This window comes from Peromyscus maniculatus, chromosome 5, assembly GCF_049852395.1.
Source record: "Peromyscus maniculatus bairdii isolate BWxNUB_F1_BW_parent chromosome 5, HU_Pman_BW_mat_3.1, whole genome shotgun sequence".
NCBI lineage: Eukaryota > Metazoa > Chordata > Mammalia > Rodentia > Cricetidae > Peromyscus > Peromyscus maniculatus.
In genome coordinates, this window is record NC_134856.1 from 104,389,898 (window position 1) to 104,406,543 (window position 16,646).

Sequence of the window (16,646 nt, forward strand, 5' to 3'; positions counted from 1 at the left end):
TTGTCCCTGCTACTGTTCAAATTGTTGATCAAAAACTGCTGGAAGTATTGTAATAGGTGTCTCAAAGCTTACCCCAAATCTGATTTGGAGCTTTGGGTCCTCACTAACATTAAGGTAGGAATCCTGGGAAGATGGGAAACACTAGACCAAAATCAGAAAATCATAAATGTATTTGTTAATGACATGAGGGTATTGGGATTTGTTTGAAATTTGTTTTAAGATTCTCGATGTCTGACTAAAGTCTTAATCACCTCTTATTTAAATATACCAATTTCAACTGTTCTTGCTCATGTACCTGGTGCTTTATTGCACTATGGGCTGAGAATTTCAAACAACAGCATTCTTTATTTAATGCATGACTACAGATTGTAATGTCTCATTTTGCAGTCAAGGAAACTGAGGCTGAAAGACAGTACTTTGTGAGTGTTTCTACTAATGAGGATGCATCATCCCAGACTTGGGAACAAGCCAATATTCACACAGTTCTTGCTGCCAGTGATCTTGGAGATAAAAGATAAAAGACAGGCATAGAGGCACACATCTATGGAGTATAAAAATAAATGAATCAAAGATACAGTAACTACAGACAGGACATAAAAAAGGTCTGTAGGGGGAAGTTTGTGCCACCCAGGCCCATGGTCTGGACAGATATCTCCACCCGCAGTCCCACAGCCACTTATAAAATAATTATTCAGACGCTTACATATCAATTACAGACTGTTTGGTCTATGGTTCAGCTTACTACCTAGCTCTTGTATCTGAAATTAACCCATTTCTGTTCATCTCTGTGTCACCACATGTCCCATGACTTTACCTTTGTTACATCGCATCTGGCTTCCCGACTTCCCTGGGCAGCTTTCAGCATCTCCTCCAGCCCCAGCGTTCTTCTCCATGTATCTCTGCTTGGGTTTCCCACCTGCCTCCTAGCTGCTTTGCCATAGAGAAGCTTACTATTAAGCAATGATAACAACACATACTCACGGCATAAAGGAAGACCATCCCACAGCACAGATCTTTTCTACATTCATTTTAACAGAAAAGCCATATAGTAACAAAACAAAAGGAATTACAGAAGAAGAAAGGTCTCCCACTCTGAAAGATGGTAATGTTGATGCAGTAAGATAGGGTTATTTTGCTTCATATTGATTTTTCTTTTGCTTTTGGGGCCGCTCTAGGGTTTTCTTAGGGTGGGGGCTCAGACAAGGTCTTGTTATGTGACTGTGGCTGACCTGATTACTGTGATTGCAGGGAATCCACAATAATCCTGCCTCACCCTTCTTCAAGAGCTGGGATTACAGAAGTGAATGACCAGGGTTGACACAGTTTTTTAAAGAAGTGTCTGTTGATTAGCTGTGCAGGAGGGGAGGTTAAGGGAGTGTCCCAGTTGGGAACAGACTCACAGCAGAGGTAACAAAATGAAATAGAAAACACAAGGAGACATTCAGGTTGGTGAGCATTTGAGTTTATTTCAACACATGCTGGGGTTCAAAATACATGGAATATGTAAACATCTGAAGATGTAATTTAATTTTTGCTAATATGGAAGTCTATTTGCTAATATAAATCTGTTTTGTGATTTCAAATATTTTTATCTTCTCCCACAGATTCCACTTAAGGTATAAGATGTCCCATAAAGACTAACAAGAAAAAAAGAATATTTTAAATAGAAAATATGTTCCATTACACATCAGGGCTGCCTTTTATATACCAGAAACATATTATGACATTAAATATATTTTATAGATACATATCATTTCCTCAGACTCTACTTGGAAGATGCAAAATTTTCTCCCTACGAAGTAAGAAATGGTTTTGAATATTAGTGAAATAACAATATTCCTTCTTATAACTGGACTTGGCACTATGGTGAATATTTCTGTCTTTGTGAATCACATAGGCGGTTTTGTGGGTTCTGGAAAGAAATCTATACACCTTATTCTCATGCACTTGGCTTTTACAAATATTATAATGCTTTTCTCTAAGAGCATACCAACGGCAATTGCAGCTTTAGGTCTGAGACACTTCCTAGGTGATGTGGGCTGTCACATTATTGTTTATTTAGAAAGGATGGCCCGGGGCCTCTCCATCTGCACCAGCAGTCTCCTCACAGTGGTCCAGGCCATCATCATGAGCCCCAGAGACTCCTGGTGGGGGAGGCTCAGACTGAGGTCCACATGGTATATGCTTCTCTCCCTGCTCTTCTTTTGGATTCTCAATTCCTTGATCAGCATGAACCTCCTCCACTCCATCAGAAACAGAGTCACAAATACATTACAACTGAGTAACAATAGTTTATACTGTTATTTCAAAAAAGAATGTCAGAAAATAAACAGCATGTTTCTCCTTCTTATGGTCCTGAGAGATGCAGTGTTTCAGGGAGCCATGGGAGGGGCCAGTGGCTACATGGTATCTCTTCTCCACAAGCACCACCAGCAGGTCCTCTACCTTCAGAAGGCCAAGCTTCTCTACAGAACTCCCCCTGAGCTGAGAGCTGCCCAGAGTGTCCTCCTTCTGATGCTCTGTTTTCTTTCCTTCTATTGGGCAGATTGTGTTGTCTCTTTGTATTTATCTTTCTCTTTGAAGAATGACTCCTTCACAATGCATTTTCAAGAATTTCTGACCCTTGGTTATGCAGTTCTCAGCCCTTTTATCCTGATTCACAGGGAAGGACACCTGGCTGAATGTTGGCATGCTCAGTAAGATTGGAGGAGCCACGTTGCTTCAGAAAAGGAGGTTTGAAACGGCTCTTAGTATTTTCTATGCCTTGTGTATGTTTTTTAATCAAGTAAGAAAAGCTTAAGCAGGTAAAGACAGTCTCACACAGTACAGCTTGGGGTGAGCAGCCTATGTCTGATACGAGGGTCAGATCAAAGAGAGAGGCACCCAGGTATCTTCTCATTTACTCTCACATCATACTTCAACATTCAGTGTGAACTCTGCACAGATAGATGGAGGCCATTCAGTGTGAACTCTGCATATATAGATGGAGGTCATTCAGTGTGAACTCTGCATAGATAGATGGAGGTCATTCGGTATGAACTCTGCACAGATAGATGGAGGTCATTCAGTGTGAACTCTACACAGATAGATGGAGGTCATTTGGTGTGAACTCTGCATAGATAGATGGAGGTCATTCAGAGTGAATTCCGCATAGATAGATGGAGGTCATTCAGTGTGAATTCTGCATAGATAGATGGAGGTCATTTGGTGTGAACTCTGCATAGATAGATGGGGGTCATTCAGTGTGAACTATGTGTAGATAGACAGAGGTCATTCAGAGTGAATTCTGCATAGATAGATGTAGGTCATTTGGTGTAAATTCTGCAAAGATAGATGAGGTCATTTGGTGTGAATGCTGCATAGATAGATGAGGTCATTTGGTGTAAATTCTACATAGATAGATGAGGTCATTTGGTGTGAACTCTGCATAGATAGATGGAAGTTTCTCTCCACTGAGCTTTAGGTAGTGAAGATCAGCAGAATGATGTGTCAGCATCTGCACAAATTACTGAAGTGAATCCCTTTGACTCAGGAACCCCATTTCTAGGAACTAATCCTTCAGATACAGGTGTTCACTGAAGAAATACAATTTACAAATTATCTACATCATTCCAAACACATTGCCTAAATACCAAATGAGATGTGCATTTGTTAGCTACTTGATAATATTCGGGGGCTGGGGAGTAACTCAGTGTCAGGGTGACTTCCTCTATGAACAAGGCCCAGGCTCAGCCTCCAGAACCAAAGCAAAGAGAACAACACAACAGGAAACACATCCGCAGTTCCACACTTAGAAGAGAATTATGGCATTGAGGACCGGTGGAGATGGCTCAGCAGGGAAAGGCACTTACCACCAGACTGACACCTGAGCTTGACCCCAGGAACCACACGATTAAAGAAGTAAACTTATGCCGGGCGGTGGTGGCGCACGCCTTTAATCCCAGCACTCGGGAGGCAGAGCCAGGCGGATCTCTGTGAGTTCGAGGCCAGCCTGGGCTACCAAGTGAGTTCCAGGAAAGGCGCAAAGCTACACAGAGAAACCCTGTCTCGAAAAACCAAAAAAAAAAAAAAAAAAAAAAGAAGTAAACTTACTTTCTTAAGCTGCCCTCTGATCTCTATATGTACCAAGGCACATGCGTGCTCCCCTCCCACAAATAAATGTATTTTAAAAATTTACAAGATTTTTTGGTGTGATATTTATAAGATGGTAAATAAGCTCAAAATATATTGATATAGAATGAAATATTCAAGTGCATTTCAATGTAATAAAATAAAAGCATGAAAATAATGGAATATAGTCATAGCTTTAATTAGATTTGCTCTATCATTTGCAAGAGTAAAAAACTATAAGAATTATTACATTTGAGAAAAACTAGAACAGAAGTTTAATAAGTACTTCCTTTTACCTTTCTGAGTTATTTTGTTTTTTAAAAATATGAGGAAACTGAAGACATAGGTCAGCAGTAAAGATCACACACTGCTCTTGCAAAGGACCCATGTTTGATTCCCAGTACATCAAGTGGTTCACAACTGCATATAACTTCAGGTCTGGGGGGATCCAGCATCTCTGCACTTCTCTGGCACCTGTACTCATGTGCACAGACACACACACACACATAACTACAAATAAAAATAAACATTTTGGCTATTGAACCCAAATTGGCCTCTTGCTTTAAGGCAGAGGCTGGCTGTCTAAATTAGGGTTTTATTGTTGTGAAGAGACTTCATGACCACAGCAACTCTCATAAAGGAAAACATTTAATTGGGGCTGGCTTACAGTTCAAGGGTTTAGCCCATTATCATCATGGTGGGAAGCCTGGTGGCATGCAGGTAGACACAGCACTAGAGAGGGAGCTGAGAGTTCAACATCTGGATCTGCAGGCAGCAGTGAGTGAATGTCTACTAGACCTGGCTTGAGCATTTGGGATCTCAAAACCCACCCCCTCATGATACACTTCCTCCAACAAGGCCACACCTTCTAGTAATGCCACTCCCTATGAGCTAATGGGGGGCATGTTTATTCAAACCACCACACTGGCCTTGAACTCTTGATCTTTCAGCCTCAAGCTTTCCAACTGCTGGGACTATGCATATACCATTAGAGGTATATGCCACTAGGCCTTGCTCACATTTATGTTGGTGGCTGTGGTGACGATCTGAGAGATGTAGGAATGGTGCTGGTCAGTGCTCCTACTGACAGAAATAGCAAGTCAAACTGGTAGAAGGTGGGAAGAGCCTCGGTAGCATCTTTCACGGTGGGCATTTCCCTGCTCCGTTGAGGACATGATAGGAGAGGGGCATGGAAGGGCTTCTGGCTTACTGTGAAGATTTGGGTGTGGTTTTGTAGATATGTACTGTTTCTAAGAGTCACTTACTGCATTTAAGGTAAGTGTAGTTTTCTTCCTTTTGATCCAGCAATCCCAACTACTGAATATACAGCCAAAGGAAATGAAATCAGAATGTTAGAGACACTTGCACTCTATGTTTAGTCACAATAGCACTCACTATGCACATGGATTCAACCTAACTCTGTTAATAGATCAATACATAAAACTGTCATATATAAACTGAAGGAAATATTATTCATCCACACAAAGAAAGAAATCCTAAGGGTCTAGATGGGAATAGGAAGTGAGGAGCAATAGAAGAGGAGGAAATTGGGAGAGAATCAACCAAAACCCAGCAGGTATTAAAATGCCATAATGGAGCCAACTATTCTGAATGCTGAAATAAAAATGCTGAAATAGATAAACAAAAGGATAAAAACAAACATCACCACGCAAAAGGAAAAAAATAATAACATGAATAAAGGGCAAAACATCCAGCCCACAATAAAGTTGGCGATGGTGAAGAGAAATACAAACAGACCTTCATAGCCTAAAAGGAAGGAGGAGGGGAAGGCATTCAAAACAGTAGTGAGGTCACAGAGGCTCCCACAGTGTCCTGGTGATTGTCCTAAACATGACCTTGACCATAGCCCCTGCCTGTAGCACTAAATGATCTTTTGTTATTAATAAAGAATATGCTTGAAAATTATTCAGAAAGTGATCCCTTTCGAGTATCAGATATTTCTTCCGAAGCATCTCTTGGTTTAGGGGGTAAATGAATGGAAAGAGGAAAGAATGGATTTAAGTTCAAAGAGCCCAGACCCCTCATGCCCTGCTCATCACCTACTCACAGGCACTGTAATTAAGTTCCTGGGTTCAGGAAATGACAGAGCACAGGGAGAAGGCAGAGCGGCCTCAGGGATGGAGATGTGCAGGAGGAGCCTTTTCCCCTGATGAAGCCAAACTCCTGATGGTGACATCTTGACACCTCTCTTGAGTTAAGGTCTCAGGTTGATAAACAGGGCCTGGCTGGTGCCGTGAGGACACCTACCCCGAGCTGCTGCACAGACTGCATGGTGAGTACTGCACGTCATGGTGGGGTGGAGCTGCCTTTGGTGTGGACAGAAATCTGTGGAGGGCAGAGATGCAGGAGACAAGGATGCGGGCTCCCTGTCACTCTGGGAGAGGGAAGAGGCAGGATTCAGGGAGAAGATGGTCTATCATTTCCTACCTGCAATCCAGGATGGCTGCATCAGCCATGTGGACAGTGTGTGCGGCCACTGGGCCAGAGCTGCTCATTACACAGGACAGGCAGAGCAGGAGACAGGGGGACCTGCACTGCAGCCTGGATTAGGAAGCTCCGGTTCCCACAGCTTCTGCACAATCTTTGTGTGTTTTTCCCTCCAAGGACTGGGAGCTTCGATCTGAGCTGTGTAACCTCTAGTGACTACAGTCTTTTGCAGATGGGGCACTCTTTCCTTCTTTACCATGATTTCATTTCTTGTGAATTTCTCTTCCCTAGATCCAATGTAAACCATAGAACATGAGAATTGTGGATAAAGCAGACATGAGGCTAAACACTAACACTAATAACTGATTTTAGAAAATGGGTCTTTAAAGCATGCTGGGCACTTCCCTAGGCGCTATACCTGTCAGTTCACTGACTCTCTAAAATATACCTGTATTACACAAAATACAATTTACATATAAAAATATTTTTAAGGAAGCCAAATAATATTCTCAATATGATGAATATATGAATTGGGAAAGACACAATCAAAACCACAGTGAGTGGTCACAAAGCAGGTTCTTGTGAATCCTGAAATTTCTATTTCTAAAGTTTTGAAATTCCTCCAGTTTCTAGAGTATGTGTAAGCCTCCACCACATCATTGAAGCACAATCCCTCATTTAACTGGACGCACACAGACTGCATTGGTTCCAGCATGGCGGAGGTAAGGAGCCTGTGAAAGCCTGTTAAATTGTCCATATGTGGACTGAAGAGCTGGCTCCCTGGTTAAGAGCACTGGCTGCTCTTGCAGCGTTCCCTGATTCAACTCTCAGCACCTATATGGCATTTAACAGCCATGTGCCACTCCAGTTTCAGGGCATCCGATGCCTTATTTTGGCCTCTGCAAGCACCAGGCACACGTGTGGTATCCTGACATACATGCAGGAAAAACACCCAATACACAAAAATGACTAAAATTAAAAAGATATGATGTAAAATTTAAATTACTTTTGACAGTTCCTTGAGTAGATGTTTTTGCAGTCCAGGAGTGACAAAAAATCAGAAAAAAAAGATTTCAGTAAACAATTCAATATGTATTATTGATATATCCAAAAACCAAGAGATACATCTGCAAAAATACAAGGTAACTGATGTACTAAAGCATCTCTTGGGGTTTCCCAGCACAGAGGGGTTGATAAAAACAGACTAACAGACAGCACAGTCCAGAGGATTCAGAGAAATTGTAGGAGATACATTTGTGACCTGTGGGGAGCATAGAGCTGTGTAGTGTGGAGGCGGGAGTCAGATCACATAGAGAATATTACATGTACTGTTGTGGCAAGGTAGGTGCCAGTATCACATAAGTTTGGGAGGAGCCAAAATAATTCAGAGATAAATTTGGTGAACAGCACAGAATATTAAAGTGTGGAAGTCAAATATACTTAAGGATCCTATATAAAAATATTTATGATTTGTAAAAATGTAAGTAAAATTAATGCATTTATGTTTTAATTCTGATTTGAACTTTAAACAGAATGAGAAGAAAGAAAATGGATATCATGTGTAAAAAATACAAATCAGTACTAGGTATTAGGTGGCTTGTCCTTTATAGAATGGGGCGATACTGATTGATAAAATCACTGCATTTGCTGAACCTTGAAAATCAAAACAGTAGGATGTGCCTTTGTTTAGATTCCAAATGAACAATGACTATGCTGAGAGCTAAGATTTGGGAGAATGTTCTTAGGGAATGGTCAGTAAACGCACATAAATAGAAGAGTTTGTTACTCCCATGCAAGAGACGATAGGGAACCAAAATTAATCACACCGTCAAGGTGAGGGAATGGGCTGCTGCTGCCCTGCCCAATTAAACTATGTGTCCTTTATTCCAAGGTCAATTCAGAGTTGGAGACAGAGAAAAGCCACCTGACTTTCCCTGGAAAGCATCCCCATTTGGACAAGTATTTCACAACTTTGGAGTATCTCCAATTTTCTATTAGTTCAATACTTGAGGGATGAGTGTGTACAGGATGGGAAAGAGGATCTGGGAAGAGAGGCATCTAAGTTGATGCTCCATATCATGTCTCAGAAATTGAGTGATGCTGCCCTTTGTTTGGGTGTCCTCGTGGAAAAGAGTTTAGAGATGGAGGGTATAAAGAACTGTCTTCTGTAAAGCAGTGAGTGCATCAGCATGGTGTTTATGTCCAATCACCATCAGCATCATTGCTGTATCCATGGAAACAAGAACAGGAGGGACAAGAACGAACTCAGGCATCTGTAACAAAGGACTCTGCATTTACATAATACACTGTTCTCTTCACTAAAGAAAACAGAACACCCACAGGCCTGAACCATTTCACGTTTACTTCCTTGTGCTTCTCAAAAAGGTTTTTCCTAGTGCTGAAAATACTATGAAGATGATCTGGAGAGACCTCATCCAGAGACTAATTTTCATTTCACTTACTGGACTTGGAGTTTTAGGGAACATCATCTTATTTGTGAGACATGTGTATACTTTCATGGGTCCTCAGAGAAAAAACGTAGATGTTATGCTCATTCACTTGGCTTTTGTGAACATAATCATTATTCATTGCATAGGGGTCAGAAACATAACTGCAATTTTTTATTTCAGAAACTTCCTAGGTGACATTGGTTGTAAAACTATAATTTACCTAGAAAGGGTTGCCCGTGGCCTCTCCATCTGCACCACCTGTCTCCTCAGTGTGGTCCAGGCTGTCACCATCAGTCCCAGGACAATCCTTTGCAGAAAGCTCAAACCACAGACTGCATGGCAAGTTCTTCTCTTTCTCCTCCTCTTTTGGATCTTTAATTCCCTGATAAGCTCCAACTTGCTTCACTATATCACAGGAGCCAGCAGCACAAACAGGTCTGAAGTCGGGATGTATACTGGGTATTGCTGCATGCTGCCATCCACACACACAGTGAGGTGGCTTTTCCTCTCTCTCATGGCTCTTCGTGATGTCATTTTCCAGAGTCTCATGGGCTGGAGCAGTGGGTCTATGGCTCTCCATCTGTATAAACATCACGTACGTGTCCTGTACCTTCACAGTTCCAGGTTTGCAAATAATTCCAGGTCAGACATCAGAGCTGCCCATAGTGTTCTCACTCTCATGGCCTGTTTCCTTTTCTTTTACTGGGCAGATTTCATTTTCTCCTTCTACACAGGCTCCACAGTGACACATGAACCCACAATACCAAATATGAAAGCATTTTTAGTACTTAGTTATGCTGGCCTCAGTCCCTTTGTCCTGATCATCAGGGATGTCCGTGTTGCTAAGCACTGCCGTGTCCCCTGAGAAATAAGAAATGCCTTTCTACACTCAGTTCTTTATGAACTGAAGCTAACACTGGAATGGCTTTGCCTTGCCATTCTAATGTATCACAGCAATAAATTAATTGAGATAATAGGTTTGGGTTTTTTTTTTTTTTTCAGACAGCTGGTGCTAGATAATTGAAGACTGGCTCAGTTTCCAGGGACTTGGCAGGGATTCTCACCTTGCCACTCTGGTGGTATTGTGTACCCTACTAAACTTATCTGGGGTCAGAGAACAGAAAAGCCACTAGATTCTTAGGATAGGCAGTGGTAGCGCACGCCTTTAATCCTAGCATTCCAGAGGCAGAAATCCATCTGTTCAAGGATACAGCCAAGCATGGTGACTCACGCCTTTAATCCCAGGGAGTGGTGGTAGAAAGCAGAAAGGTATATAAGGCGTGAGGACCAGAAACTAGAAGCATTTGGCTGGTTAAGCATTTGGCTGGTTAAGCATTTGGCTGGTTAAGCATTTGGCTGGTTAAGCATTTGGCTGGTTAAGCTTTTAGCAGGTTAAGCTTCAGACTTTCAGGCAGCAGTTCATCTGAGAGCCATTGGGATGAGGACACAGAGGCTTCCAGTCTGAGGAAACAGGATCAGCTGAGAAGTTGGCCTGGTGAGGTTAGCTGTGGCTTGTTCTGTCTCTCTGATCTTCCAGAGTTCACCCCAATACCTGGCCTCAGGTTTGATTTTATTAATAAGAACTGTTAAGATTCCTGCTCCATCCCACCATCCCACCATGTCTATCATGCAGTTTATTTAGCTTGCTGCATCCTTCATCAGGAAATGCAGGAGGACATGCAATCACCTGAAAGTAGAATTGTATTTTTCTGTATGCTGGAGTTTCACTCTTACAAGGCTAACAAACGTTTCCTATCTTCTTGTTCCTTCTAATGTGCTTCTGTGATCATCAACTTCTCTACTTATTTACAAAGCACTTCCTATGTGTCAGAGGCTATTCTAAAGCCAATGAGCATGAGAGCAAGTGTAGGAGAAGGATGTCAGGAAGCATCCTTTATCAGAAGGTCACTTGCAAAGTGGGATGACCAGGGAGAGAAGCTAATTCACAGCAGCAGGTGAATGCTTGGCATTGCTGGGTGCCAAGCTCTAAAGAACTGGTAAGAATAAACACTGAAAAGTAATTCCCAAGATATTGACATGTAATTGTGATTGCTCCATTTTATGGTAGACATCTACGTTGTTAGCACTAGTCATTTGTCTCTGTCTTCAATCCCTGGATAATAAATTCTCAGCTACCTTGACTCAGTGACCCCAAGCCGGAAATTTACAGCATGACCATCAACCTGTTATGATATGACTAACTGCTATTTTGGCGTCTGTAACCTGCTTATGCAGACACTGAAATATTGCTTTGGGGTGCCTTAATCATTTAAACTTGGCAGTTCTTACTTTCTTTGGTAGAGATTGAAGGTCTCCCTGTGTTTTTCACCTTAAAAAATAAAGGCCTTCCCCATTCCCCTGTTTCACAACATGCCTGAGATTCAGCTTTAAGGCTGTTACCCTGTCAGCAGCTAATCAATGGATCTTTTAATTACAGTTGCAACCCCGGACTCCGGCCGGGGGTTCCAGGATAGGCCCCAGAGGGAGCAAGTCCAAATGGACTTGATAGGCCATGGGGAGCCCAGACTTCTCAAGTTTGGACCGATTGTGAGCTGTCTTCTGTTTTGGAGTTCCAACATTTGGAGAGACCAAAAAAAAAAAAAAACACAAATGTAGACCCAGTCTCTGGGACACATGTATATGTAACTTAAAATCAAATCTTATGTCTCTTTCGGAGACTAAATAGACAACAAGAGGTCTGCAAGATATTTTAGATTAGGATAGATTTTTAAATGATGATTTTTGTCCTAAAATTAAAAATGTAAATAAAAAACAACTATGCTTATTAAATAAAACGTATTTAATAAGAAATGTTTATAAATTCCTATGCTCTACTCAGGTTAACAATAAATGACTTGAAGGTATATGTATAGTCTCTTGGTTTTTGCTAACCTCATTAAGCTTTAGCTATTTGGATAAGTGAGACTTAGCAGAAACTGTGATATTCTATAATGGTACACTGTGAAAAGATCAAGAAAATAAGATTCCCAGTCTCTCTGGGGGCTATATTTATGGCTTTATAAAATTTCCAATCTCTCTATGGGCTGCATTTATGATTTAAAGTTTTATTTTGTTACTAAAAGAAATGCAAAATTAACACAATTACAAATATGAATGTATAGGAGATTGAGAATTGAATCTGGAAATAATTTTGTATTGGCAAGTATTCAGGGGATAAACTAGTAGGTTTCCCCATGACGGTCTCACATGCACAGTTCAGGTGCTTGGCTCATGTCCCTCCCGTCACTATTCTCTCAAATCCACTCTGTTTTCACAGCAGGAACACAAATGTCTAACTAGAAGTCACACTGACCGTCTTTCATCTCTTAGATGATTACAGGATTCTTTTTTTATAGTAAGATAGAGGTAGAAACATGAAATCCATATTTTAGCAGTAAAAGATATATGGATAGTAATTAAAAAGAGATTGAAGTTTGATGTACTAAACCTTTAAATCAAGAAATCCAGAAAACCTCATGCAGGATATATCTCAGTATGTCTGTATCCAAACATATATAAAAAAAATTTCTAAAATTCAAAAGTGAACATAATCTTGAAAGTGTTCTGAGAGAAACAAGAGATTATCTGTAAGGAAACAAAGGCTTCCAAATAGCGCTGCTTTCTCATAAGACACCATGAAGGGAGACAGAACTCAGTTGATCATCTTCCCGTAGGAAATGCCTTCTCTGACCCATGGCGCAGAATGGCAAACTGGGTCTCCAGAAACTAGTGTCATTTGTACCAAATGCTCATTCACCTCTGAAAGTCCCCACTGAGTTTCAGTCCCAACTACACCTACATGATACCTAACTAAATGACCAAGGGAATGTTTGTGACAGATAATCATGTTTGTGTCAGTGTGTGTATAGGATAGCATAGTTGACGTGGTCTTTTTCGTTTCCGTGGGGGTACAGCTGAAAGAGACTGAGCACTAACTCAAACCTGGGACCCTACTGATTACCTGTTCTAGAGACTCAAGTAAGATTTGTTTAACTGAATCCTGGGTTTTCCTCTTTGAGCTGATCAAGTAAGACTAAGGCAGAGATCTCTCTTAGTCAGGGTTTTTATTGCTGTGATAAAACACCATGACCAAAAGCAATTTGTGGAGGAAATGATTTGTTTCAGCTTACACTCACTCTCAAGTCACATGAGACTCAAAGCAGAAACCTAGAAGCAGGAACTGAAGCAGAGGCTACAGAGGATTACTGCTTATTAGCTTGTGACCTATGGCTTGCTAAGCCTACTTTCTTATAGAATTCAAGACTACCAGCCAAGGGTCAGCACTGTCCACAATGAGCTGGGTCAATCATTAATCAAGACAATACTCCACAGATTTGCCTTCATGCCTATCTCATAGAAGTATGTTCTCAATTACGAGTCCCTCTTCCTCTGTATGCCAGGTTTATGTCAAGTTGACAAAAACTAACCAATAGAGGCTCTCCCTTACTCCAGGTCCACAGATAGCCAACTCTGTGTTCAACCAGTCAGTACCAAAGATTGCTGTGAGTAGAGCTACTATGATCTCTGCCTGTTACTGTAACCATGCCAACCTGTCCCCTCAGATTCAGATTATCCCAATGTGACCAGGGAGTCCATGTCAATAGGGAAGACCCACCACTGAGTTTTGGTGCTGAAGCTGTCCATCCTGGTGAAGTTCTTGCTCATGGGAATAACCCGGACAGGTCTTACTATGTAGCCTTGGCTGGCCTGGAAGTCACAGAGATCTGCCTTCCAAGTGCCAGGATTGCCACCACACTCTGCCAAGAATCTAACAGATAGAAAGAGAGCTAAAGAACTTTTGAAGAAAGCACAGTTTGGATTTCATTGGAGTCTTACTTCAAATAAATTAAGGGAAATTAATGAAAACAGATAATTGAATAATTGATAACTGAACAACTACTGTGTGAAAACTGCTAGATGTCATATTTTAATAAAGAATTAGTATTATTACAGTGTGTGGTATTTCCATACTTGTCACTATTTACCATCCTTTATTAAGTTATTTATTCAAGTTTTTAGCACTGGAATGAAAGAATAAATTGGGGTTTTCTTTAAAATATCCTAGTGTAGTGAGGAGAAAATGAGTCAGATAACTGAAAAAGTAATCTCAAAGAGGCGACAAATGGAGGCTGCTGGCAGATCCTCAGTCCTTTAGGGTGAGACTCTGTAGAAATGCATATTTCCCATTCCCCATGATTACACAGATGTGTCAAGACACAAGCTGAGGAAATCTGAAGGCAAAAAGGGTTCTCCAGCCCACTCAACCCTTCTGGGACCTGAGAAAACTTGAAGCAGGCCACTCTCCTGGAAACCGAATGGTAGAAAGTTCTGAGGTCCAAGGGGACAAGAAGCCACCAAAGCAGGGACAAGAAGCCACCAAAGCAGGGACAAGAAGCCACCAAAGCAGGGACAAGAAGCCACCAAAGCAGCTGCATTGATCCTCCCAGTCTGCTTCCTCCAATCACAGGAAGCAAACAGTTGACTCTCACCAACCAGCTGTGGACCAATGATGCTTTAGTGAATCTAAAACATCTTTAAACCTTTCTGTGTTTTGTGCATTGGTCATTTGGAGGAATCTATCAAGTAGTTAGCAGATATCTAAGGTTTAAGACTAGTCTTTCAGTCTGTTTATGGATAAACTGGGATTATGAGTTTAGGGAGACAATGCAAAAGAGATGAGGTGCTCTTCTCGCCTCCTCTGTTATACACTGGATATTTCTTTCCCACCCCACCCCACCCCAGAAACTATATATTGGAATTCTAACCTGTATCAGGATACTACCAGGAAGAATGACATTTGGAAGCTGGGCAGTAGTGGCTCACTCTTTTAATTCCAGCACTCGGGAAGTAGAGGAGGCAGGCAGATCTCTGTGAGTTCGAGGCCAGCCTGGTGTACAAAGTGAGTTCCAAAACAACCAGAGCTATTACAAAAAGAAATCCTGTCTCAAAAAGACAAAAAACAAAAACAAAAAAAACAACCATTTGGGGGTGGATTGGCCTTGAGGGAAGTTTGGCCTTGAGGGAAGAGACATCATGTGGGGTGGGCCCTGTTGACGTGACATACCACTGGTGACTTTACACTTGATCACTAATGACAAATCAGTGTTGCTCAGATTTCTCCCTTTTTATACAGATTCATTATATTTTAAATTTTCTATATTTTTTGGAAATGTAGGTGGCTTGGCTCATTTAACAAAGTGAGGATGATGGTGTCTCCAGCTTTATTTCAAAGTTTTCTCTCAAAAAGATTTTGTATTTATTTGTATTTATCATCTTACAGAAGCAGGTTCTCGTGGATTATATTATGTTTCAGGTTATGTTTCCGTGGCATGAACTTTGGACCTTTTTCCTTTCTTTATATTGTAGAATTTGTTGTTGTTAAAATTTCTCTACCATATAAGCTTATAATTTGGGGCATGAAATAGATTGGAAAGATTTATTGAAGGGTGAGGTATGACTACTTTGTAAGGACATGGACTCTAAAGACAGAAATGCCTCCCCCAAGTGGTTAGTTCATAAAATAAGTTAGGGTGTGTGTTAATAGTTAACAGAAATGGTAAGACCTTGAGGGGAAATTATTTGTAATTCATACCATAGCAGTTACCATGCACATGTTTTTGTATGTGAGGTTTTTGACAACATGAAAGATCCATTATAACTGAACCATGAATGGACCTTATTATGATGCTGTGTGTATGTAAGTGACTCAAGATCAGGTTTTCCCTGTCTGATGAATGCAATGTGTGACTATTCTGCATTATCTTGTCAAATAACAATATCTTCTCAACTGTGAAAGATAGCTTAAGCTCTCCATTTGTGCCAGGGAAATTCTGGGTTCTATAAGAAAGCAGGCTAAGCAAGCCACAAAGAGCAAGCCAGTAAGCAGCGTTCTTCATGGCCTCTGCCTCCAGTTTCCTGACTTCTTGAGTTCCTGCCCTGACTGCTTTTGATGATGAACTGGGATATAAAACTGTGAGCAGAATAAGCCCTTTCTTCCCCGAGCTGTTTTTGGTCATAGTGTTATATCACAGCAATTATAACCTTAACTAAGATATACCTCATGTCCATAGATTAAAAGACAATATTGCTGTGATGTCAATGCTAATAAGACCTATAAATTCAATGCAAGCTTTTCATAATCACTATAATATCCTAGAAAAAGAAACAAAAAGCTACAATATAAAATTCAAAAGGAACCATGGAGAAACCCAAATGTCACTCTTGAAAAAGGACAAACTTTCAGGTAACACCCTAATTTTTGAAACTTACTTCTATGTGAATCAACAAACAGTGAAGTATTTCTGAAGTATTTCAAAGGAGGGTAATTTTATCTCTTCCTTTCCTATTTCTACCTTTTTTTTGCCTTATCACTTAGGCAAATAATTCAAGCACTATACTGATTATGAGTGAAGATGGCGATTACCCTTGCATCAAATGACATGATGTTACACTTAAATGACCCTAGAAATCTCTTGGATCTGACCATTAAAAAAATGGAATATAAAGTCAATATACAAATCCAAAGGTATTTTATGTGCTAATAAAAACAACATTGAGACAAAATCAGCAAAACAATACTTTTAGGAATAGTCTCAAACAATAAAAAGAAAAAACTAAAAATAAACTTCAATAAATCCT

At 40.7% G+C, this 16,646-nt stretch overlaps 2 protein-coding genes across 2 annotated transcripts; both read left to right on the plus strand.

The window, feature by feature from the left end:
• Window positions 1-1,785: 1,785 nt before the first annotated feature.
• Window positions 1,786-2,828, plus strand: LOC143273421 (vomeronasal type-1 receptor 4-like). The gene has a single exon (XM_076573012.1). The coding sequence runs from the start codon at window positions 1,807-1,809 to the stop codon at window positions 2,698-2,700; it is 894 nt and encodes a 297-aa protein (XP_076429127.1). The 5' UTR covers window positions 1,786-1,806; the 3' UTR covers window positions 2,701-2,828.
• Window positions 2,829-8,952: 6,124 nt separating this feature from the next.
• Window positions 8,953-9,873, plus strand: LOC143273182 (putative vomeronasal receptor-like protein 4). The gene has a single exon (XM_076571555.1). The coding sequence runs from the start codon at window positions 8,968-8,970 to the stop codon at window positions 9,871-9,873; it is 906 nt and encodes a 301-aa protein (XP_076427670.1). The 5' UTR covers window positions 8,953-8,967.
• Window positions 9,874-16,646: the final 6,773 nt, after the last annotated feature.